Here is a 26,543-nt window from a genome sequence, read left to right as displayed (position 1 = left end):
GCTAAAATTTTAGCATTTTTTTAATTGACACGTAGCTGTCAATTAAAAACAGGGTGCGCACTGAGTAACTGTCTGGGTTTAGTCTGCATCAGATTATGGTCATTGAAGGGAGGCCAGGGATGGTAGGCAAGGGTGGTGGGGTAGAAAATCCATCAGTAATTTTTGACATCAGTAGCTGTCTGTATAGCTGAGTGCAGTGTGTTTCTGTCAATACTTGTAAAGTGAAATTAGCATTTCGTCCCTCTGAACTTTCATCATTTGTCCTGCCAAGCTATAAATACTAGCACTTGTCCTATACAAATAATTTTTGTACCCATTAGCTGATCTCCTTTCAACCCATTCCAGTCTGTTTATGCAAAATCACCTTTTTGACTACACTTGTGAGAAGATGTAGTATTTGAATTTTCACAACTAGCTAATTATGCTTACAGTGCTTTCAACTTCTATTCATGTTGTTAAAAAATTATTTCATGGGCTGGAGAAATGGCTAAGAGTTTAAGAGCACTGACTGCTCTTCCAGAGGTCTTGAGTTCAATTCCCAACAACCACATGATGGCTCACAACCATCTGTATTGGGATCCAATGCTCTCTTCTGGTGTGTCTGAAGAGAGCAACAGTGTACTCATATACATAAAATAAGTAAATAGATCTTAAAATATTTCATATCTATATTTCATATATATTTCATATCTATATTTCATATAAATATTTCATATATATATCACATTTTATCCATCCATCCTTGATTGGTTCTGAAAACCCAACAAGCTTCAAGCTTGTCAACATTCCTCTGATTGTTTTCCTCAAACATAAATCTAATGATTTGTCCCTCCCCTTGATCTCTGATTGCCCTTGGGATTAGTTCTAACTCACCAGCCTCCCAGTATATACATGCCCACTGACCTTTCCAGGTCCTGCCAATTTTCCCACATATTACACTACAACCACACTGAGTTACCCACAGTTTCCTAGGTGCACCGTGTTCTCCCTCACCTCTGGACCTCCCACAGTGGCTCTTTCTTCTCCAATCTTTGCCTCACTAAGGCCCAGCTACCCCCAACTCATCCCTTCACTCTCAGCTAAGGCATCCCGTTCTCTAGAAGTCTTTCTTGACACTTTCTGGCTGGATGTGTTCTCTTGAGCACTCTGCACCTCACAGGTCGTGCTTTCTGCTTATGCTCTCAACTGCCCCTGAGGCTTCCCAAAAGACCAAGCGGGGCACACACGTGGAACCAGGGCAGGGCCTGTGTTTTCACAGCTGTACTCTAGCAGCACTGAGAATATTTTCGAGGTGGATGAATAATGAATGAATACCAAGCTTGTTTGTTGCCTTCTTATATTTCCTCAGAATTACAACCGGACCCCTGTGATGGTCTTAGCTGTCCCCATCGCAGTGAAATTCCTCCACAGAGGCAGCAAGGAGCTGTGTAGGAACATGTCCAACTATCTGTCCCTGGCTGCCATCACCAAGGCCGATCTGCTGGCTGACCATACTGAAGGAATAATAAAGAGCATACTCCAAGGTACAGTGCAAGGACTGAGCTGGGAACGTGTTTAATGGAAATTGAATGAATTGCTTAATGGCTCCTATGAGTGAGGCCTAGCACACAAAGGGACAAGTTAGATTTTTTTTTTTTTTTTTTTTTTTTTTTTTTTGCTGTTGATTGGCTTGTGGCCATGCTATAATGTCTTCTGGACCAGCTGAGTTGGCCTCTCTTTTGCCTGATGAATGAGGTACTGATAGTCACTGAAAAAGGAACTTCCTGCCAATCCTATGGTTCTCATCCAGAGAACTATGTTGCCCAGGATTGCTGTCAAGATTTCCAGTTCCTTTTACTTTGATTTTCAAAAGTAAGAAGTATTTTTAGTTATATAAAATACACAGAGCCAGACATGGCGGTACATGCCTTTAATCCTAACACTTGAAATGCAGAGGTAGGTGGATCTCTGTGAGTTCAAAGCATACCTTGTCTACATAGTGAGTTCCAGACTAGTCACAGCTACATAGTGAGATCTTGCCTCAAAAGAAAACAGAGATACGATACACAGGGAAATGTGATAGCTTCTCTAACTCAAATGACTTGAAATTGATTTAGAAGTACATTAAATATCACCAAAATAAGTAAATAAATAAGGACATCTTTGTTGTTACATCATTTGAATCAAGAGAAACTCAAACTAATCCACATATGTATTTTTGTTTGTTTTGTTTTTGTTTCTTACCTATCTGAAACCTTGTTTTGCTTTTAAAACAAAAAACAAAACAAAAAAAACCAAAGTACAGGTCAGAGGATAATATATCAAATGACTTCATGTGCATCTAGGTATTCCCAGTCCTCACTGATAAAAATGTATGAGATTCACAGGTATTGCTACCCATAGATTGCCTCTTAATTCAGATGCCACAATCTCAACTTCTTGCAGATCCTATGTTCCTAGTCCCAGGTTTCTTAGAGTCTACAAGAATGTCTTGAATGTGCTCTGTGCCCAGGTTACCCAGGCCAGCCCACAGTCTATGACCTTTAGCCGGGCCTTCCAGCATGGTACACAGTGGTAGCAACCTCCAATGTCTTTGCTCCTAGAGGGGTCCATATGGAAGCTCCATGCTCCCCTGCCAGAATAATGGCCTCTGCCCTCATGTGCTTCCTACCCAAAGCTTTAGGAGCCACCAATTCTCCAACCAGGAGTTCCATGTGGCAGCCTCTGGCCGGAGAACAGTAGTCTTTCTCCTTGGTGTTACACTTTGGTAGGCAGGCCCAAAGAAGGTTGTTTATTTTAGGTGCCACTCTGCTTTACTGGGTTTGTGGTAAGACCTAGGGTACACTCTCTTCAAATGTGTAGATCAGTAGTAGACCTCTCAACCAGATGGGCAAGGCAAGAAATTCAATCTCCACTGTTGAAACACACACACACACACACACACACACACACACACACACACACACACACCTCCACCACTACCACCACCACCAAACCCAAAGCATTCTCTTTTATTTCCTGACATCTAAAATCAACTATTCATCCATAGCCCCTGTTCCACCCTATCTTTCCATACACTCTGGTTTACCCCACTACCCGCTACCACCCCATCCTCAGAATGCCTACTGCCTGCCAAGAACCAAGATCTCCACCTGAAGCTCAAATATCAGATACTCCTGAGGGGTTCTTCAGTGTCACCCTAGACATCTAGCCTGTCTAGATCACTGTCTGCCAGACACTCAGATACATCTGAGCACCACAGATGGTGGTGTTTGTCACTCAGCCTGTGCTCCCCTGAAAGATTTGCCATTAATAATATTAGCTAGTGCTTTTGTTCCTAATTTCCTTTGGCTTCAGAGTAAAATTGCTAATTTTACTTCACATGTGATTAACTTTGCTGCAAGTCCAGAAAAACAATTATGCTTTTATTCTTGCCACCATGAAAACATTTTTTGAAATCAAATTTCATAAAAATTACAGACAGGCCAAGCATTTCAAAACTATAGGAAGCAGACATGTGGGCAATAGATTTATATAAAAAATGAATTCTCTTCTTCCAGCTGCCAGGAGCTTAGCTCATGCTTTCGGGGCTTTTGAAATGTTATTTCAATGACAAAGAGATCTTTGATACACAAAATAAATTCTAAATTCACTGCAAGCATCTGCAATAAACAAATGACTTGGTTTATTTGATCAGGCGTTATGAAAATTGCCATAAAATCAATGGTAACTTGACCTATGAATGGCTGGGCCTTCATCATCCAGGCTTTGGACTTTGAGGACTGACAGGACCACAAAGCCCCTCCCACAGCTCATGTGAATTGTAGAGCCAAAGAGATTTTGAGAAATGAATTCTTTGCTCTGCAAGCCTTCAGTTGATACTCCCCGTGAGCAGCTTTAATGAGTGCCTTGGTGTGTCTTTCTTCATTACCTGTAGTTTCTTCTCACTGTTAGACTGTCTTCTTTGATCTGTAGTATCCTCTTCTTCATTCTCAAGGACTTCTACTCTCACGAAAAGGTTAGTAGCCATGTGTTCAATGACAATACTTAAATCACATTATAGTAATAAAATCAGACAACGTTCATGACAAACATTGTATTAATCCATTTGTACTAAGTAAATCAGCATTACTTGTGAGACCTGCAAAGCAGAATTCCTATTATCCCTTTACTGAACAGTAACACTTTAAGTAACGGAAGGCTTTGATATATGTGACTTGATGGAGAGAATAAAGAAAAGGAGGAAGAGGAAGAAGATAGGAGGAGGAAGAAGAGAAGGAAGAAAGAGGAGAATAAAGAAGACAAAGAAGGGAGGAGAAGGGAAAAGGAGAAGAAAGTGGGGAGAAAAGAAGGGAAGAAGAGGAGGAGGAAGAAGAAAAGGTAGAAGGAGAGGATGAAAAAGAGAAGGAAGATAGAAATTAAAAGGAAGAAGATGGAGGAAGAGAGAGGGGCCAGATAGAAAGAAGAGGTGCAACTCTTTGTTGGCACATGACTGCAGGTCCATGAGTAGATCAGATTTTCCACTGACTTGACTCAAGACTCAGTGGTGGCCCTGAAAGCTATGGCTCATCACCCTTCTGGTGTATTGCTTTATTTTCTGTCCTCTAGCATGGATCTCTCCACCATCCAGTTCACATCATTATGAACACCAATGACACAAGGTCCATATCCAGTCGCATTTTCTGATTCCAGTCCAACTCTGGCAACCTGTTTCTGAACTGATACATCCTCATTGCAGGCAGAAAGTGTATATCAGCAGTCTGCTGAGATCATAAGGTACCTCAGAAAAGAAAGGCGATGGCAGTGAGCTGCAGCAGACCCACATGAGTGTGGAGTTAGGAAACAGTGGATCTCAGAAGATGTGCAGGCAGCTGTGTGAATGAACAAGGACTATGTGGAAGCCACCAATCTCTACCTCGTCATTTTGTCTGTGAGCAGCTGACTAGGATTAAACCCTGCCATTTCACCCCAGAGCCACCTCTACTGTGCAATCCCATCTCCTCTACATACTGGTTGTGCTTGTATTTTTCTGAGCATCGGTTTCTTCATGTGTAAATTGAGATGTTCAAATGTAACAGCCTAGTAAGATAAATATTAGCTAAGATGGTAACAGCAACAATCACAGCAGCCTGCTTATATTTGGATGCCTTTAGTGCCAAGAAATCCGCGGTTTTCTTGGGAAAACCCACATATTGCTGTAGTATTTGGTCCTTATGAATTAGATTCTCTCTCTCTCTCTCTCTCTCTCTCTCTCTCTCTCTCTCTCTCTCTCTCTCTCTCTCTCTTTTCTCTGTGGCTTGTGGTGAGCTTTCAAAGAAGGAACATCATCTCTCACAGCAATTTTCTTCCCCAGTCATAACAAGCAGGTTCCCTTTTAGTTCATAGACTCAGCCAAAGATTACCTAATTGTGAGTCACTTTGCAAGACGCACCCTGGTCCCTTCCCTGTGGGCTGACCTCTTGAATTCTGGTTTTCTTGTCAGCACACTATACAGTGTGTATTCCATGGCTGATCACAATATCTAAGATGTGTCTCCAGAGGAACTTAAATGAATGTCCCTCCCTGTTTAGAATCGTAATGCAACCTTTGAGCCAGCTAGCCACACAATCACATCTTTAAATTCTCCTGATCTTATCTTCTGCTACTGTCTCCAAAGGTTTGCTTTTTTTTTAAAAAAAAAAAAATACAAGTCATTTTATATATTCAGCAATTTCTTCTGTGTTTTTGGGTTTTAAGTCTATCTTTTAAGTTTCACATAGTAATTCCACTTTTAACTATTTGCTATTTTCTCCACAATTGGATTTAGCTCAATGCTTTTCCAGGCCAAGACTTGCATCTCAATGTGTCTGCAGTTATTCCAAAGTCCTTATCAATTATAAATTTCTTGGGCAATGCCACTCTTGTCTTCAAAACACCAATTCCGTGGCCGAGCATAGGTCCTGGTCCTTGGTTGCGGGTGCTGTCTGCCCTTACTTAGACTTGGCTCACAATAGTTCATTGATTTTATTTTTTAACATTATATTATTTTTGCAAATCAAATTCCTCGTATATTTATAATTCAACTATGAGAAATCATATGAAATGGGATTGTATATTTACCCCTAAAGGAAAATGTTTGAATAATTCAAGCCAAGCTTTGCAACTTTTCCTTATTACTGAGTAGATATGTAGAGTTTACCTTAAATCTAAGGGTAAAATTTATTTTACATAAATTGTTTAGATTCCATTTACCTGTTTTGTATCCCATGAATTTCCATAATTAGACGGAGAATTGTAAAAAGATCCTCTTTTTGGAAGAAGAATTAAAGGTACAAATTGTTCAATGACTGGGTGCTGAGGGAACAAACTTGTAGAGCAGTAAGTCAGTTACACTAGTGTCTTTAATTCAGCCACCAGGAAAAACCCTGTCCCAACAGCTCTGTTGGAAAATGTTAAAAAAATAATACAATGAATAGATCATTAGAATCTTATCTTAATTTTCCAGATAATTCAAAAGGAAGTATATGTTCCAACTTATTCTCCAAGTCTGGTCTATCCACAAACCAACACCAGACAAAGGGCGTTATCAGAAAGGAAAGCACACATTTGTCTTAGTCATGGACATAGATGTTCATGGCAGGAAAAAACACATTAGGAAACGATGCAAAGCTTATAGGAAACTATGTAACATTTACTGGGTGCAGACTAGAGCTTACCTATCGGCTCATATTGTTCCTCCATGTATCCCGTGACTGAGGAGCTGTTGCTAACCCATTTTATAAAGTGCATAATAACCCAGTTGGATCTGTCCCAGGAATACAAAATAGTTTTCTATTTGAATTACTAAACAGTAAAAAACTAAGCAGGGAGAGGATTCTGTTATCAGCAAGTGTGTCTTATAAGATTATAACAAATCAAACTAGTAAATTTTTGAGAACTTCCTTACCTTGATTAAGAGAATATTTGTTTATTTGGTAGTGAATGAGTAGAAGCATGTCTTTAAGTCCAGGAAAGAAACAAAGATACTACTGTATCATTTCTATTTATTATGTCACTGGAGAGCATAGCCTAGACCCCAAAATAAATTATAATACTCATTATACAATCATACAGGGGTGAAAAATATTATATATAACGATTTATACACAACACCTAGAAAATTATATAAATAACTTAATAATAAAATTGCAAATCATTTTGAAAGTGGTCAAATAAAGTACAAAGATGTGGAGTGCTATATCATCTTCATGGATGGGAAACTGGTGTAGCAAAGAAATTTTCAATGAATTCAGTGAAATTTTAATAAAATACTGATGGAACATTTGATAAAATGTGACAAATTGATTTTAAAATTTATGAGTCAGATAAAGTGAGTGAGACAGCTCAAGGAACTCTAAAGAAGGGGAACTTGACTGTGATGTCATAGCAATGACTGCAGCATTGTGGTGCTGGGAAAGAGAAAAACCACGCTGCATTAGAGAGGGCAAAGACAAAACCAGGCAATGTGGAAATCAAGTACGTGGTGAGAAATCTTTGCGATACAGAAGTGTAGACTACTCAGTAAATGGTGCTGAAATAATTGTTCATATCAAAACATACAGAAATTAACTTCAGACAAAATAAAGACCTAAATTCAAAATGCGAAACTCAAGAGACTGGAGAACTGGCTCAGTGGTTAAGAGCATTGACTACTCTTTCAGAGGTCCTGAGTTCAATTCCCAGCAACCACATGATGGCTCACAACCATCAGTAATGGGATCCAATGTCCTCCTCTGGTGTGTCTAAAGACAGCGACAGTGTACTCATATACATTAAATAAATAAATAATAAATAAATATGTGAAACTCTAGCCTTTTCCAGTGTCTAGTTAGTATTTAGTAACATGCTTATTTTAACAAAGGATAGCTACAAAAATAAACCTAGATTAAAATTATAATAATGAAAGAAAAACACTTAATACAAGCCCCTTGGATTAAAAACTAAAACAAGGAAGTCACTGGATGGTGGATCTATTTTCTGCCCAAGTTACACCACCTGTAATTTTATATCATGTAATTTCAGACAGGTTGCCCATGCTCCTGAATAATTCTCCAGGCTTATTCTTGGCCGTGTGGCGATGGGCCGTGCTGTTTGTATCAGAAAACAGAAACACACCCTGAGCTCAGTGTAGTGTGAGTTGCCATATCTTTCACCCATGAAACTGACAATAGTATAAAAGGCCCATAAAATGAGAGTGTCTTCAACTTCACCTGATTATTTGTGGGCCCATGGGGAAGCTCCATGCAAATAATTGACTTGTAACTGTGACGCTGTGTCTGTCCCTACTATTAAGTCTGCATGCAACACTATCCTTTCCTCTGCCTCTCTGAATCAGAGGTTAGGTGAAAATGCACTTTTCCATGCACAGAATTTTTAAACAGTCCTCTTGCACAAGCCACAAGATGGCCTTAAATGATTTGAAATTTAAGTAGAAAATACTTGAGAAAACACAATGTTGTCCCAGCAATAGTACAAATTCTTTTCTGACTTGCTGGTAATGACCTGGAAAAGACTGTCGAGTTAATTATGATAAATTTACCTCATTTCTTTCTCTATGTGAGACAAAATTCAAACTATTAAATTGTGAGCTGTCTCAACAAAACAAAACAAAACAAAAATGGAGAAAGCTGACTCCTCATATGTTATGGCAGTAATTTTACTTACCACATATGGCCAATGATGCTTAACTCGATAAAATACCTACTACACTCCATACAATATTCAGCCCACTGATAATTGTAGTCCTTCCTCCTGTCACCACTACCATCATTCCCACTTCTAATTGAGTATCTGCAATATACTAAGTTCATATTAAAATACTGGATGCAGAACCATATCCATTCACTGAATTTCATAATCCCTAGACAGATGCTCAGCCATCAAACATTCATGACAGATGCTGGAGACAGAGAGAGATGGCTCAGTGGTTAGCAGTGCTTGCTGTATAAGCTGTATAACCACAGGACCTGATTTTGCATCCCAGAACCCATATAATAAGCCAAACATGGTCTTTCACACACTTGGGGTCTCTGGAGTGTGTGAAGCAGAGACAGAAGAGACAATCTCTGAGGCTTGGTGGATGCAGGCCTAGCAGGATAAATTAATAAATGTAATCTTCAGAGTCACGCAGAGATGACACCTCACCGAAGGGAAAAGGCAGAGAGTGGTCAAAGAAAACACCTGATGCTCTTCTCTTACCTCTAGACACGCACATAGATGTGTGCACCTGCACACAAACGTATGCATACACATACACGCATGTAAAATCTATGACATGATTATTGCTTTTAAAAAGTTTACTACCTCACACACAGTTAGGGGAGTGTTACTAGCCCTTCTTCACACAGGTAGTAACACGAACCATAGAGAAACTATTACATGTCGCACATATATTTTCATCCTAGTGACCCAAGTTATTGTGCCTAACTCTTCTTGTCTTAGTTTAATTTAAGAGAAGGCACTCAGTGGTTTTTTTTTTTTTTTTTTTTTTTAACTATTAATATTGTTTGTAGATTTCTCTTGACAAAATAGGGAATCACTAATTTTACATTACCACAGACCGATTTTTCACTATGGAAAGAGTAAGATTTCATTCTTTAAATTGAAATTCTATTACAAATATCTCACTTGAATATTACCATGAGGAGGGAAAGATTTAACATAACATGGTAAGAAGTCTTTCCAATCATGCTTCCAGAATTGGTAAGAAAAGGACTTCCTAGTGGCCAAGTGGCCAGCTTAGAGCTGGTGCCCATCACTCTGCACCTTCAGAATTTCACCAGCAGATGTTGCTGTGAGGTAAAGGAAACCTGGCCAGGCTGGATTGTCTGCGTGCCTGTCTTAAAACACAACAATCCCAAGGCTCATCCCTTTGTGACCATTTTGTTTCCTTGCTTAGCTTTGTGTGAGAACGTGAGAAGGACATGATAAAATATTTTAAGAAATGTCTTAATTCAAAAGTGATTGGATGAGCCAGAAAATACTTTTATGTACAATATCTGCTTAAAAATTCTGTGTTTGAAGAGGGATTTTGTTTTGTCAGATAATTTAAGAAGTGTGAGAATTACTTGTGATTAGTTGAGCGTACCTACTCATTGGTAAGCCATTACTTGGTGGTGCCAGGATTTAAACACTGAATTTCTAACCTGAGGGCCTGCAGTTTTCTTCTGCTCTTCAGATTGATGGAGCCACAAGGATCAGTAACCTGATACCTTCATAGTCATAGAACCCAAGAGTCATACAAATTAATATACAGTATTGCTTTAGTTAAGGCTTTGACACTTCGTCATGCTGGTTCTTAACTGGCTAAAAGACAATTTCAGAGATATATTATGTCCAGGTATATTTATCCAAAAAAGGAGCTTTTTAATATATGATTAGAGAATAAATTAAATAAAAATCAATCATAAGATCTTATTATTTGTCAATCTAATTGCCACTACTGTGAAGTCAATTAAGTAGCAAACTATAAAACAATAAAGCTCTGACATCCCATAATAGACACTTAATAATTAAATGTTCTAAATAGAAAGTAATTAATACTTAAAGGCCAATTGCTACTGTAATAGGCAAGGAAAACATCAACTGTGCTTTGTTTATGTACACAACGTCGCCCTACTAATCATACATAAGTACACACTAGAGCAACCACCTGTCCCAGTTTGCCCAGGGACATGATAACTTTAATAAAGCCAGAACAGGCCCAGAAAAATCAGTAAACTTAGTCACCCTACATTATAACAGTAATGATATTAACTATATAAACAGCATTATATGTTAGCAATATACATTTTCATCCTAATAACTGAGCTTGTCTTGTACAATTATTCTACTGTGGCATCACGTGATAATGCTGTCAATAGCATCATGGAGAATAAAACTATGGGCCATGGTGCTAAACCAAGGGATATTTTGTCTCAGCTCTACACAGTGCTTATGTCTTCTTGCTAACACTCTTACATTCTAAAACTCCTTAAGTACTGTTAAGTTTTCAGTTAGCTTCCTGAGAATTTGTAAAATATATTTTTTCGTATGCACACTGGGTGTTTTGAAAAAAATGCTTTGTCTTTTTAAGTTTTTTTTTTCTTCTAATGACTGGTTGAGATTGCAACAACCAATCTCTAAATTTAAAAATTTAGAGTTGTAATTTTCTTTCATGTCAAAGAAGCCAGGAGAAAGCAAGCCAGCATTAGCTTCACGGTCACCAGACACCTAGGCTGCTACTAGGTGATTGCTCTAAATTACATGCCATAATGTGACAGCTGAAATTCTAACTATCATTTCTGCATTCAAAACAGACATAGAATAGAAAGGCAGAGAAATAACATAGACCACATACAATAGTTCATCAGTGTGCAGAGCTTGGCCAAGTAACACTGAGAATTATTGGAGTCTTCCTAATGACTGTGTGTACCACTAATAGTAGAATTCTCTCACTTCAGAAAAGAGGTACAATAGGGATAAAGGAAGAACCACAAGACCATGGAGGATATCTATCCAGACTTACTGTGGTAGTACATGAAATGTCTACATTTATAATCCAATATTGTCTTTATTTTCTTCTATTTGTTTCTTCATTACCCTTAATTAACCCATGGCCAACCCATGATACTTACTAGTCAAATGTTCTAACTATAAGGTAATTAATACTTAAAGGCCAAATTTACTATAATAAACCAAGAAAACATCAACTGTGCTTTGCTTGTGTACACAAAATATTGCTGTACTAATCATACATAAATACATACCAGAGTGACCAATACAATGTATAGTTAATATTGTCAGCATATGCATCTGTACTGATCTTGGCTCGTGTCTTCTGAGGCATCCAAACAGATCTAATTGGAGCAGGCACATGTAAAGAGAGGAAAAGCATGCCTAACTCTCTAAGGTTAGGTGTAGTATTTCTTTCAGATGAGAATTCAAACAATATAGAGAATAACTACATAAGACCTTAGCATGGGACCAATGTATCAGAAATGTTGAGTTGTATAATTCCTAAGAGTAGAAGATTGGCTTGTGTATCAGCTCATAACTGTGAGTAATTTTGTTACAGACTCATAGGCCTGACTTTATAGATGTTAAGAGTGGGAAGACGCTGAACAAATTCTGTGAACATCCTCCAAACTTATTATAGCCATGGTGCTTTATTTCTGAAAGACACTAGATCTATGTTCCTTTCTTATACTGAGATCAAGGCAAGTGTTTAAGGAAGCTCAGCCAGACAGATATATTTGCCCATGGCTCTACCTCGTGAACAGGAAGATTGAATGGTTCTTCAGCTACCTATTTAGGAAGATACATGCTCACTGTGATTCTACAGTATTTCTATAGCAGCTGTATAAGGTTCTAGGATTCTTTTCATAGAATCCTCAAGAGAAGATTGTGGCAGTCTTACCCAAACTCCTGAATGTGAAGGGTTCTCTGGCCTCTCCCAGGAAGAAAATGGATAGGACTTGTCCAGATTCTTGGTTCTCTCCTCTGGTAGTCCTACCATGCATGTCCAACTGGTGTCCTATAGGTCACACATACCCTGTAGGATCTACGAATGCACAAAATCCTAACTTACATAAAACATTATGAGCTCTTTCATTTTTGCATGGTTTTGATAACTTGATTGTGAAATTCTTGAATATGAATTTGACAGATGAAAGCTTCATGTAGCAGTGTCAAGAGCTAGAACACGCATCTGGCCATTGCTTACATGTGCGGTGTTGTCCTGGAGAATTTGGATAACACATGTTTGTTTGTGTTACAGCAGGTCAGAAAATTGTACAAGCTCATAGACTCATCAAATCATTTCTTCCTCTGTTCCTTAGTTGAAAACACTGAAGCCCAAAGAGATGAATGCATTTAGCCAAGACCCTATTTCTTACAACCTATAGGACACTAAAGCTTACAGCAGTAGTAGAGTTTGCTTCTACCAATATAAACTATTGTTGTTTTCATAGCAGTCTCTGAAAACAACTTGCCTACTCTAAATGAAAAAAAAAAAGAAAAGTGTGGATTTACTTCAAAAAAGCTCTTAAACTTAAGTTTTGAGGACACAGGCTAGCTTTATAAAACATTTTATTTACAGTAGACTTTTACAAAAATAAAATTAATACAAATCCATTTCACAATATAAATTACACAACTACCTTCTCCCAAATGAAACACTGGATTAAAACACGTAAGCTACATTTATGTTTGTTAATAAGTCACATTGTGGTATAAATATGAATATGGTTTTCTCATCATCTCTTTGTTACAAAATACACACCAGGAAAAATGAACAAAGGGCAACAGAGCTTGTTTTGTTATTCTTCCAATATAAAAATGTCTCTAGCCAAAATAAAATTAATCAAAAAAAAGTGACACAATCGTTCCTCTGTTCAGAGTCCAGTCCTGTTTAGTTATCTGAGGGTTTATCTGACAGAGGCAGACATTAATCTGAAAGCACCACAGTATAAGGCTTAGTAACAACATCCCCAAGCCTTCTCTCAAGCCTTTCCTTCAACTGTTTATTCAGTATTTTGCCAAGATAAATAAAGACGATCTCAAGTCTCTCCATCCATCTCAAGTGTTCTTATTACGCACCGAAGTTTTCAGACTTTTCCAACTGGCATATATTTAAAGTATGAGTCTGCTTTGGCTTCAAGTAGAGTTTCACAACACTTAAGAAACATACTGAGCTCCTCCGTGCGCCTGAATTTCTGTGACTCCCCACCCGACAATGTTCCCCCGGATGTGGCATGATTCCGCTCCTCCACTCGCCCTTAGCTCCTCTTCACTGAGAACCCGATCCCAGATATTGAAGCCTGTGATTCTTCCAGAAAATGCTAATGTTTCGTCAAAGCCCCCACCTACACAGCAACCATTCTTTTCTTGGCCAATCTGTAGGAGTCCACCATCAGGGACAGAGTGACTTTTGGCCATCTCTACAGTGGCAGCCACCAGCTTCCCATTTGCCCATAAGGACATGCTCCCCTGCTCTGAACTCCAGGTGCCACACAGGTGGGACCACCTCCCCAGGGACACCACAGTGTCTGCAGTCAGCTTGTTCTCCTTTCCACCCACCACAAACACTAGGGACTGGGAACTGAGGTACAGCTGGATCTCATAGGGGTTCCACTTTGTGCCATAAGAAAACAGGATGGTTTTGTTTAATATGTCTGTGGCTTTGACCCAAATACAAGTACTAAAAGATTCAAGCTTCATTGGTCTCACAGGATGCACGCTTCCAAAAATCTTCTTAGAACGCATTGGGAAGAAAATCGCTGTTTCACAACCTGGAGTAGCAAAAGAGAATACAAGGAGAAAAAAAATTTAGTTCCAGAGTTATTTTGATATTCAGTTATATTAACTATAATTGATAACTATATACAGTGCTGTGTTATGATTTATGGGGTCTCCAGTCTGATCTCTATAGAGCAAAGAAAGTAAAAACAAGGAAGAAATTCTTGGCTTATTCAGTGAAGCAACTGAATAGAGACATTTGCAAAGAGAAGGAAAGCACCAATTCAACCCATAAATAACAAAAAACATGTTGAATAACCATCTCCCTTTCAATCTGCTTTTATTTCTATGTTTTTTTATTGAACGGTTAAATCACAACTTCAGAAGATCCTATTGTTTTGAAGTATTTTTTTTTTAAACTATCCTATTTCCTTCTTACCTTTGCCATGGTCTTAAAACAATAAATCTATAAAAATCAATGGATCTAGCTCATTCTAGGTAGCCGTTTTCAGCATGTCTTTTAAAACAATGCTTTAGAATAGCCATGTCACTAGGGAATATGTTTTCATATACTACATGATTTGGATATTACTAACTTTGCAGAGTTTATAGGAAACTTACTATTATTATTGGCTGTATGAAACAAGTTCGCATGTAGCCTGGGCTAACCTCATATTGGACATATAGCTAAGGATAACTTCTACCCTCTGATTCTTCTGTCTCCACCTTCAAGGGACTGAAATTACTGGGGTGCACCATCAGGACCAGCTTGCAAACTGAGCTTTGACAGGAAGCAAAGTGTAGTAATGATGACTGATGTTTATTAGGGACTTACTATGTCCCAAATAACGTTCTAACCAAATTGTTCATCACCTCAATACATCCTCATACTTTCTTTTAAAGTCTTCTTAGTTCCACTTTATGTGTGTGAAAACTGAGGCAAAATAACCTATGCTTCTATTGTAGCTAAATTTTAAAGCTCAGGTTTTAGTTCGGTTGGTCTGTTCGCAGAGGCCAACACATTATATCATCTCTTAACAGAAGACTTGAATTCTGAATAATTGACTGCTAGTGAATATTATAAGGCTTTTGCTGGAGTTTATGATCCCACCAGCCTTTAGTGTTGTCTATATTTAAGGGGTGTGGCTATCTCCTGCAAGTCTGTAAGTTACAAGTATACTGCACTCAAATCCAAGAATACACTTTAAAACTTACAAATTTTATAGTCACCCCACTATAGAAAACACTTAAAAAGGAGGGGATTCTTCAGAAGGATTTTGTTAGAGATTGTGTTTCTGCTGAGAACATTCAGAAGACACAGGCTTTGAACAAGGACATGAGACCCATTTACTCCACCTCTGCTGATCTCAAGGTCGCATCTGCAGCTAAGATGCCAAGGTGAAGACTTGGAAAGTGCTAAGGCCTAGAACAAATGGGCTCTGGTTCGTGGTATATCTAAAAAAAAAAAAAAAAAAAAAAAAAACCTAAGGTGGGCTAGATGTTCTCTGTAATAACCCAAAGGAAATGCTATAAGGTGGCTTTGAAAAGTCACTCCCAGAGCATTTAAGCACTAACTGGTGACTCAGTAGAATGTGTGGACATCAAATGTCCTATAAAGTGTAGTAAATAATTCTCACAAGCGGCTCTGAGCTATGCTCATTCTATTAAAAAAAAAGTCAAACAAACATAGACCATATCTTTTAGTAATAGTTAAAGAAATATTGAAATATAGGAAAATTGTATAAGAGCAACCATGATAGCAATACCCCCAAATAATAACAGAACTCTTACAAAATTCTAATTATTCATGAAAAAATTTAAATGAGGCATTTTCAAGGTAGGATTCTTTCTCCAGCTACAACAATTAAATCAAATAATGATTATGGAAACAAAAGACTATCATTTATGTGTATTTGGAATCTCCTGGCCTCTGTAAGTTTAAAGTACTGTCCAAGGGGGCATCCAGTACAACCTAATTAACTGCCTTCCTGTTTAAGTAAGGCCAGGCAGTGCATATTACATTCCAGGGCTCCCCATGACTATGCCTGGGAGACCCAGAATCCCTGTAGGCTATGGCAGCTACTTGAGTTCATGCCATAAAGTGGTATGTTCGCAGATTTTGTGGGATTCTTTTGCAGAATAGTGATTGAGGCCCTTGAGACCTCTTTGAAATGTCAGAAAGTCTCCCATGAGATGGCTTTTAACTAATAAGTCTTTGTAATTATATTATCAAAGACCAACCAAAATGAAAACCAGGTTCTTAGGAGGCAGACCACAACATGATTGGGAATCCTCTGGGGGCCAAGTTGGCAGGAGAGAAAGAGAGGAACAATGAAAGCCCATAGGTGAAAGTATTATTGGGTAATGAGCACCGAGGTTTAGAATTCGGAAATGTATACATTTTCTAACAAACAGACGAGGATACAAAGTAATTCCTCCTTTGAGGAGCACATTATGTGTACATGACTAGACAGAGTTTGCAAAACAAAAGATCCATGCTGTTAAAGTTGTAACAAAATTATCACATTGAGGGTTTGCTTTAGATTTGACTTTATGCTTTCTCTCTGAAGATCTACTTAGGATTTAAGGGCATGGCCTCCAGACTTCACATAGTTAGGGAGGACTGATTGTAGCATAGTTCCTAGAAAGAAATGGACCATGCTCTGGAGCGTCCTTCCTCCTATCCCAGCCAATAAGCTCCGTTTCATTGGAAATACAGGATAAGGTGGCATTGTCTGTCTTTGTTTCTGAGACTCGTGAGGAGCACCAGAGATATTTGTAAGACACTAATTTCCTAGAATAATCTAAAACAAAACATCACTGCCCCCATCAGAAATTTGACTTAAGAACCATATTACTAGGCTTAGATGTTCTTCTTGTTACGTTAACTTTTAAGAGTGTACCAAAAGGGCCCTCATCAGTTGGAAGTTTAATGGAGTTTATGTGGGCTTTGACAAGTTAGTTGCCCAATCTCAATAGTCCCTTTCTTGTGTGGCCCCGTAGGGTAGGAGCGGGGCTAGATGAAGCAGTCAGCTACACCCTGACTCCTGCTCCTGGCTTTATAGGACATGGCCGGAGCCCGCACCCCTTGACCTTCGCTGTGGGACTAAACTGGGATGAGGGAACCCTGGTGGAATCCTGCTGAGTCTGCAGGAGATCCAATTAGGCTCCAGTCAGCTCAGAAGGAGCAGAGGGGGAGGAGTCGGCCGAGGGGCTGGGAAAGTCGCTGAAGTTAGCGGGGCCCTGAAATAGTGCTGGGGAAACCAGAGCTGGCCTAAAGAGAGTGACGGGATAAAATTAGAAGATGTGGAAATCCCTAACGGAGGGACTCGGGGCAGCAAGGAGGGTCATGGTTAAACACCTGCCAATGGACTCCTGTAATATCTGGTCGGATCCGGTGTCAGACACCTCAACTTCGAGACTGATGGTTAAAGCCCCGTTTTCTTTTGGGTTCCTCGGGCTTGGAAATACTTTTAAAAGGCAACGCGCCTGCCTGGCGTGGTGTGTCTGAGTTCTGTGAGTGTGCCTATGAGAAGTACCGGGGCTCTGAGTGTGAGGGTCCCCACTAAAGCGTGCCTCTAGGGACGGAGCCAAAAGTGGGTTCTATTCAGGCTGCTTACCTGCGGGCAGCCAGTGGCGAGCGACCCAGCTTTGCACTGTGCTTAGGTCTGCGCGCGTCCGCCGCAGTTCCTCCAGCACAACGCCCAGGCCAGGCACTGTCGCCTCCTGTCGCCGCGCCTCCGCGTCCTCCAGGCGCGCCAGCCTGCGGCTCGCATCGCGACTCTCCTGCAGCAGAGGCTCTAGCGCCCTCGCCAGCCTGGCGTCTGCGGGGCCACCGGCTGCGCACGGCCTCGCCACGCTGCCCGCCAGCCGCCCCAGCTCGGCCCGCAGCCGCTGCAGCTCGCCGCGGAGGACGTCATCGGTGGCCTGCAACAGCATGCTCTCCCGCATCTGCGAGTTCTCCAGCATGATGAACAGCTTGTCCCACTCCGAGTGCTCCCGGCTGCAGTCGCATGGCGTGGCTAGAGCGCAGGACACACACAAGTTGTTACCAACTTGTCCTGGCTGGCTGTGGGTTGCACTTTTTTTGACCCCAAGTTTCAGCCTGTCCCTAGCAACCCCTCTCCTTCTAAGCATAGCTCTGAAAACAGAGTGAGTGTACACTTCACAAAGATGACCCAGAACCATTCTTTCTAGGACATGTTAAGCTAACTTGGGGAATGCCATTTATATAGCTAAAAACCGTCATTTATATAGCTAAGAACCGTCATTTCGTATGGTTTAACTCATGATAAATGTTACAAAAATAATTTAAAACCTCTGGCTTTTCTCAGGCAGTCCTTGCTTTTACAAATAAAGTACAATTTTAGCATGCTTCATTAGCTACTTATGTTAATTATGTTAATTATGCTTCCCCCCCCCACAAAGTGAGTTGTGTAGTTTGGGTGAGCTGAGAAAGTTAAAATGAACTTACGGTCCTCGGTGGGATGAAGTCCATTGTCTATTTCGTTGTCCAAATTCACATACATGAGCTCATAGTCATCCGAGTTCTCAGCCATCACTGCAGACCAGAGAGCACAAAGCAGAATCGCAGGAAGATGCATTGCCGGAGAGGCGAAATTTGCTCCGCAGCCGCCGCAGGGGAAGAAGTGAGGCTCTCCAGTGATCCGAGTTTGAGCCCGGGAGAGATAGAGTGAGGCAGGAGCGAAGCCCTTAATAAACGTTCCAAAGCCTGAACGGGATGAATGAGTAATATCGGTGGCACAGCGCGAGGGAGTTCCCCTGGATTTGGGGGAGGGGGTTGGGTGGGAGGGCAAGGGAGCTGAAGAGGTTGCACAATGTTAAACCTCCAAGGTCCACACTGCAGGCAGATTAATTAGAGGCGGGGCAGGGGGAGAATGAGAGGGAAGCTGGACTTTTTCTGGTGCCCCTGAGGATTAGTTGCTGTAACCCGAAGTGCTAGCGCTTTTGGGGGTGGGGAACACAGAGGTGCGGGGCAAATTATCATTTTGGCACTTGATGTGAGCTTTCATTATTCCACAACCCTTTAAGTTATGGAAAACTTTTTTTGCACTTTTCTTTTGGATGCTTTCTCAAGTCCAAGCTATAGAAAATGATTCCGTGACTCCAAAATAACCCACCCCATTAAGAACTATGACTCTAGAAGTCAAATCCATCCTGACTAACTTGTCTTTACTCCTCTGGAGTAGCAACTAAAAAACACAGTACAACTGGGTAAAAATCCAATAAAACAGGAAAGTGGGGGCGGGAATATATTGGCCTTAGGTGCTTGAGTATTCTCCACAAAGCCTATCAAGTTCCTGTTTTAAATTTAAATTAGTGACTCCTGGTGTGTGTGTGTGTGTGTGTGTGTGTGTGTGTGTGTGTGTGTGTGTGGTGTGTGAAAATCTGCCCCCTTCCATGCAAAGTACCTAGATAGGTGTTGATAGGTCATAATAATAGTGATAAAAAATAAAACATTCGAATGAACTCCAAATAAAGCAAGAAAACTACACAGTGGCCAAAGATCTTGAGGGAACCACTCCCAGAGGGTCTCAAAGGAGATGGAGGGGAAGGATTATCAGTAGTAGGATTACTGATCTTGAGGGTAAGACTACCTCATGTCAGGCCTCTCAGAAGGCTGCCTCTTGGATTCCCATAGGTAAACTCCTTTTTCCGGCCCTGCACAGAGAACCACAAGTGACTTTCCTTGCCTAGTGCCCTAGCATCTGGAATACACATGCATGGACCATCCACAGTTAAACATAGCTAGACATCGAGGGAACAGGGCGTCATCAATAAGAATCAACAGAAAGTCAAGAAGCATTAGGCCTCTGCTCAGCAGCTTCACTTATTGAAATAGCAGGTAAAAATGAGTTCGTTTGAAACCATTAAGGCCATCAGAAAGAGATGGTAATACGAGACAGTAAGATATCGTTTAAAGGGCAGTGTGGAGCCACAGCTCTGTAAAGTGCTTCTCTCCTAAGGCTGTGGGCTCAAGTTTGATTTCTAGAGTCCACATTAAAAAGCCTGGTGTGCTGATGCAGGGTCCTAACGTCAGTACAGAGGGCCCCTGGGATCCCTGACCAGACAGTTAAGCCCACTGGACAAGTTAAGGCCAATGAGAGACCCTGTCTGAAAAAGCAATGTGGAAGAACTGGTTTAAAATGCGTACTGCTCTTTTAATGGGTCTGTGGATTGTAGCATGGTTACCTGTACTTTATGGCTAATGTCCAATTACAAGTGATCACATACCATGGGTTTCTTTCTGGGTCTGGGTCACTTCACTCAGGATAATATTTTCAAGTTCCATCCATTTGCCTGCAAATTTCATAACGTCTTTGGTTTTAGTAGCTGAGTGATATTCTACTGCATAAATGAACCACATTTTTCTTGATCCAGTCTTCAGTTGATGGACATCTGGGTTGTTTCCAGTTTCTGACTATTACAAATAAAGTTGCTGTAAACATAGTTGAGCAAGTGTCCTGTGGTATAGTGTGAATAGTTTTTGGGTATATGCCCAGGAGTAGTATAGATGGATCTTGAAGTAGAACTATTCCCAATTTTCTGAGAAAACTGCCAAATCAATTTACAAACAGCTTGTTCCAGTTTGTACTCCCACTAGAAATGGAGGAGTGTTCTTTATTCTCCATATCCTCACCAGCATCTGCTGTCATCTGAGTTTTTATTCTTAGCCATTCTGACAAGTATAAGATGGACTCTCATGGTCATTTTTGATTTGCGTTTCCCTGATTGAACATTTCTTTAAGTGATTTTCAGCCATTAGCGATTCCTCTGTTCAGAATTCTCTGTTTACCTCTGTATCCCATTTTTTAATTGGGTTATTTGGGTTATTGGTGTCTAATTTCTTGAATTCTTTGAATATTTTTGATATTAGTCCCCAGTCAGATGTAAGGTTGATGAAGATATTGTCCCATTCTGTAGGCTGCCATTTTGTCCTACTGATGGTGTCTTTAGACTTGCAAAAGCTTTTCAGTTTCATGGGTCTCATTAATTATTGATCTTAGTGCCTGAGCTGTTGATGTTCGGTTCAGGAATTTGTCTTCTGTGTCAATATGTTCAAGGCAGTTGCTCAGGGAGTCTTGTGGAAGAGTGAGGGAAAGAATTGAGCAAGCTGGAAGGGTCAAGGACACCACAAGACCTTCAGAGTTAACTAACCTGGGCCCATGCATACTCACTGAAACTCAACCAACCGAAGAGCATGTAGAGGCTGGACCTAAGTCCCTTACACATTCGAAGCAGATGTGCAGCTTGGTCTTCATGTGGCTTTCCTAATAATTGGAGCAGAGGCCGTCTCTGACTCTGTTGCCTGCCATTGGACCCCATTCCCTTAACTGGACTGCCTGGTTGGGCTTCAGTGGATGAGTGTGCACTTACCTACTTTGTTGGAATATCCCAGGGTTGGGTGATACCCAAGTGGGGCTTCCCTTTCTCTGAGAAAGAGAGGGAGCAAAGTGGAGAGGTACTTGTAAAGGTGGGGCTGGAAGGAGGGGGTCAGAGATTAGGATGTAAAATGAATAAATAAATTTTTAAAATATCTAAGAAAAAAAATTTTAAATGTTCACCGCTCCTTCAAAGGACCAGAATTCAGTTCCCAGGACCCACATCAGTCAGCTCACAGCCATGTACTCCAGTTCCAGAGGATCCTATGCACTTTGACCTTCTCAGGTACATATGATACACATAAACTTATGCTGTCACACACAGAGACATAAAAATAGATAAATCTTAAAAAATAAAACAAGGTTGAAGATGCCTGCAATTACACCAGAGGCTGACTTCCAAAGCCTCCACACACATACATGTGTCTTCATAAACATGCTTCCACAGTTACACATATACACGCACACAGAAAAGATTGTTAATAGAAAGGGTGACTATTTTAAGGAACTATAAATGATCCCCATATTTTTAAAAAAAAGTGAATTGAAATTCTTTTTAAAAGATCAGGGATGTATCAAATGGCCAATTTGGCAAAACCAAAGAGAAAACTAATGAATTAAGTGAACATATAAGTGTCTCAATAGAAAATCTATAAAGACTATGAACGGCCAAATCATGGGAGAGGAAATGAGCTGCTACAAAAGTCTGTCTGTCTGTCTGTCTGTCTGTCTGTCTCTCTCTCTCTCTCTCTCTCTCTCTCTGTGTGTGTGTGTGTGTGTGTGTGTGTGTGTAGCTGTCAAGAAAGTGAATATCAAAACAAAAACTGAGATACAATCTTACACCCCATCAAATTATCAAGAGCCAAGGAATGCCAGTATCTGAAGATCAAGCAAGCATCAGCAAGGATGTGAGAAGGCTGAGAGCTCATGCTGCTGATGGGTGTGTGGGCTCTCACAAACTCGGTGGCAGTAGAAAAATGGATCTCAGAAGATATTCGTCTGCTTGTCCTTGTAACCTGTGAATGCATTTTGTATCGCTGCGTTTGAGAAAGAATTAAAGTTATTGCACAAAATAAGCAAACAACCCTATAATCTTTAGGTTGGCTTTGTAATCATGGGGTTCCTAAAAGTCAAAGAGGACATGCAAGTGAGATGGATCACTTGATAACAGCTCTCTCCAAGCAAGCCTGAGGGCTTGAGTTCAGTCCTTGGAGTGGATGGTGACGGAAAGTTGTCGTCTAATTTCTACACGCACCATGGCATGCACATTCATATCACATACATGCACACTCTCATATACTAAGTAGAACATTCTAAGAGAAAAAATGAAAGAGAGAAGCAGAAGACAGTCAGATGAGGAACACTGATGACAGAAAGATGCAAGATGGCAGAGTCACCTTGTTTCTAGCTTTGAAAATGATGGAAAGGGGCACAAACCAGCAAATACACACCAGACTCTAGAAGCTGGCAGAGCCAAAGAAATGCTTTCTTCTGAAGTCTCTGCCAAGACCCTTGCAGCCTCTCCTATATCTTGGTTTTAGCAAAGTGGCATTCCTGTTGGGCTTCAGAAGACAAAAGGTAACAAATCTGAGTGATTTGGGGTCTTTTTCTGATGGTTTCTTCTAGAATCTATAGAAAATGATGTCTTTCAGCCATAGAATATATTAACAAAATGCTGCTCCTGGGTAGAATAGCAAACAGAAAGAATAAAGATAAGAGGCCAATTTGAATGAAAACCAGCATAATAGTGAGTGGAATGAAATAGTTTGCAGAGTTCTGTATGGAATGAATCCATTCGTGTAAAATTACAAAGCAGGCAAACGGCTATAAGATGACTCTGGATGCACACATGTAATTGAAGTATAAAACCATTCACAGCAATGAGAAATACTAACTTCACAGTGATGCCTGCCGCTGAGGAGAAAACAAAATTGGTCAGGAAACTCTTACGACACAAGTCAAAGCTTTGGTGAACCTGGATGACAGGCACACCACTGTCACTTTTATTATTTCTTGTGCTTGGCTGTGGGCCTGAAACATTCAGTATTTAAAACAAAATGTGACTTATAAATGGAGTACTTTTTACAGAATTTCTACATCCAGATTTCTTCATCAGTTTCGAACTAAAAAAATAAAGTAAGTTCTTTTGCACTTATTTTTGGGTTTACTTCATTGAAATTGAAGTCAGTTGAAAATGACTAACCTAGGGATTTCCCCTTCAAAATGTCCCCCAAGGGCCTTTGTTGGGGACGGTAGTAAAAAGTCACACAACAGATTCCTGTCCCAGATTCTAACTGCAGTCCCACTTGATGTGACTTCCCATCAGCTGACCAGTGTGCACACACAGCCAAGTTCAGTGACCTAATGTGCTCTGCATCAGTCATGTACTGAACCAAACTTCCCTGGGTTTAAGGAGAAGCCCTATACAAAAACAAGCAGAAACCAAACAAAATAAGTTGTTTGGTATTAAAATATTAAATTGTTAAAAAGTAGTGATGAGAACCGTGCCTTTTTATTGGATATTTTATTTATTTACATTTCAGATGTTAGCCCCTTTTCCCATTTCCCCTCCCTAGAACCCTCCCTTCTCATCCCTCCTCCTCCTTTTTGCTTTTATATCATTTGAGTTACATACAAGTATTCAGGTCAGTTCTAGGTTGAGGGACTAGCAATACAATAGATGCAAATAGTCAAGGAACAAGCAATACAATAAACACAAACAGTCAAAGAACACGCAAGGCAATAAACAAAATTTCGTGAACACTCCTGTGATCAGAGAACAGTGTCTTTTTAAAAATTTATTTTATTACTTTATGCATACAGCTGTTTTGTGTGCAAGTACATTCCCTGTGCCTCTGGAGGCCAAAAGAGGGTGTTGAGTCCTCTGTAACTAGATGTAACTAGATGGTTGCGAGCCACAATGTGGGTGCTGGGATTCAGTCTCTAGTCCTTGGGAGAACAGCCAGTGCTCTAAATGCTGAGCCATCTCTTATCCTAGGACAAACTTCTTTGTTTTAGTTGTTAGTTTCACTTTGAGCAAGGTCCTGCTATGTAGCCCAAGCTTGTCTTGAACTCACTACGTAGGCCCGTAAACTTGTGGTCATCTTCCTATCTCGAGCTCCCAAGTACTGAGGTGGCAGACATGTACCACACCGTATCTGTGGATATATTGCTAAGACATGTTTAAAGCTTCCATGAAAAGCAAGTCTCAACATTTTTTTTACCCAAATACATTAAATTTGTCTTAAACCGAATATTAACACTGATATTCTAGAAAACCAAGCTTTCTTTCCTTAATGTTCATAATTAAATATCTTCTGTGAGTTCACACATCCTCTCCACTTAATGAAGGTTTACATATGTATAGTTTCTGCTTGTTTGATTCTTCCTGTGTATACTTTCTGTAATAAAGCCAACTTTAAAGAAAAACTAAACCACAAACTGTGTTGAGGTGAGCATGGCCATTTGAAGAATGCTTGCCTGGCACGTGCGGGGCCCTTGGCTCAATCCCAGCACCACTGCTGCATCAAAAATTGTAAATAGAATCAAGAGCATTTTCTTTGAGAAACCTCTAGAAACCAAATTCTCTGGGACACTTAAGTGCCTGACTGGACTCTGAAGCGAAGCATGCCTACCGAAGCATGCCTACCGCAAAGCCTTAAGCGGCTGTTTCCCACATGTTGCAGATTCGTCCGTCCCTGTAGCTTATGGAATTTTTTTTCCTTCGGATTTTGCCACTTTAAATCTAGCTGTCACACATGTCTTTGAGCAAATCACACGTGACAAACAGGCTGAGTGCAAAATCCCATTGAAACGGTGCAGAAATTGAGGATTTAAATTTGCGTTGCTACCTTTTAAACCATCCATAAGAATAAGGCACTGTTCCATATGGCCATTGTCTAACCAAGCCTCCCTCCCCTCAGGAATGTGAGCGCATGCCTCAGAACATTTTTTTGGTTCATTTTCATTTAGGTTTATGCTTAAAACACTGCTCACTTTTCATTTCAACATCAACCAAATGTTGCTTCTTACCAGAAATTCTTTATTGGAACTGTCTCCTCAGGGGTGTGGTCTGGTTACTGTCATGTTCGCCTCTAACCCCTGTGGAGCATTACTCAGGAAAAAAAAATTTCACTGAATAATAATACTGATTGTATCAGTAAATATTCCCTCCTCCCCCTTTTAAATCAGTTGGAACTTCGCTTTAGTGACTAATTTTTTTAGAATGAAATACTTTGTTACTTTTAACAGAACTTTCGGCTATTGGCTGTGCTGCTTAAGTGCAGTGATTATTACATTGACAATAATGTTATTTCCGTTGCTTCAGGACTGGTACAGTCACTGTTGTTGCCTTTATTGTCCCTCCCCCAATAGGAAATGCCATGCTGTTAAGGGTGTTACCTGCTGTGTATGAAAAGCAGCCCCAACCAATCAACAGACACCTGGCAGAACTCCTGGCCTTGATGTCTCAATTGGAGCAGACAGAACAGTACCATCTACTAAGGCTTCTGCATGTAGCAGCAAAGAGAAAAGATGTGGAGGTAAAAAGTGCACTGTTTACCAAACGCACTCACTGTGATGGATGGTCCACACAGCAGATTGGCTTCTGGATAATTTGAGCAGAATGATGTGCTTAGGATTTCTTTGCAAGCAGAAGATCTATCTATTTACAATACATTTGTATGGTGTGTGTGTGTGTGTGTGTGTGTGTGTGTGTGTGTGTGTGTGCATGTATACATGAGGAATGTGCATGAGGGAGAATTATGTACATGAGGGGTATGTGTGTACATGAGGGATGTGGGTATGTGCATGAGGGAGTGTGAATGTACATGAGGGTGTGTGTTTGTGAGTATCTGTATGTGTGTGCATGAGTAGTGTGTGTACATAAAGGTAAGTGTGTGTACGTAAGGGTCATGTATGTGTACA

The 26,543-nt window shown here is 40.3% G+C and overlaps 2 protein-coding genes across 10 annotated transcripts in view; one reads left to right on the top strand and one right to left on the bottom strand.

Moving 5' to 3' along the window:
- Nucleotides 1-26,543, top strand: part of Veph1 (ventricular zone expressed PH domain containing 1) — a 208,969-nt gene that overhangs the window by 34,287 nt on the left and 148,139 nt on the right. For 7 of the 9 annotated variants that reach the window (XM_076932482.1, XM_076932483.1, XM_034500909.2 and 4 more), the window contains 2 exons: nucleotides 1,349-1,523; nucleotides 25,992-26,158. In XM_076932482.1, the coding sequence (XP_076788597.1) occupies nucleotides 1,349-1,523; nucleotides 25,992-26,158 (342 nt within the window). Of the gene's footprint in view, nucleotides 1-1,348; nucleotides 1,524-4,717; nucleotides 7,983-25,991; nucleotides 26,159-26,543 lie in introns of those variants that run through there. The other 2 variants (XM_076932489.1, XM_076932488.1) reach the window with 2 other exon arrangements.
- On the bottom strand, nucleotides 13,049-19,016 carry Ptx3 (pentraxin 3). Its single transcript, XM_034500911.2, has 3 exons — nucleotides 18,689-19,016; nucleotides 17,835-18,236; nucleotides 13,049-14,267 (listed from the first exon to the last, which is right to left on the bottom strand). The coding sequence occupies exons 1-3, from the start codon at nucleotides 18,816-18,818 to the stop codon at nucleotides 13,654-13,656; spliced, it is 1,146 nt and encodes a 381-aa protein (XP_034356802.1). The 5' UTR covers nucleotides 18,819-19,016; the 3' UTR covers nucleotides 13,049-13,653.

The sequence above is a fragment of the Arvicanthis niloticus genome, chromosome 4, assembly GCF_011762505.2.
Source record: "Arvicanthis niloticus isolate mArvNil1 chromosome 4, mArvNil1.pat.X, whole genome shotgun sequence".
Taxonomy (NCBI): domain Eukaryota; kingdom Metazoa; phylum Chordata; class Mammalia; order Rodentia; family Muridae; genus Arvicanthis; species Arvicanthis niloticus.
The sequence above is the reverse complement of the archived record's forward strand: the minus strand, read 5'-3'. Positions and strand labels throughout refer to the sequence as shown.

Coding starts and splice junctions, on each gene's coding strand:
- Ptx3 (XM_034500911.2), bottom strand. CDS start 18,818: ATGCATCTTCCTGCGATTCTGCTTTGTGCTCTCTGGTCTGCAGTGATG. Junction 18,237..18,688: donor ACTTCATCCCACCGAGGACC/GTAAGTTCATTT, acceptor CCTGCGCTCTAG/CCACGCCATGCGACTGCAGC. Junction 14,268..17,834: donor TCGCCACTGGCTGCCCGCAG/GTAAGCAGCCTG, acceptor TTGCTACTCCAG/GTTGTGAAACAGCGATTTTC.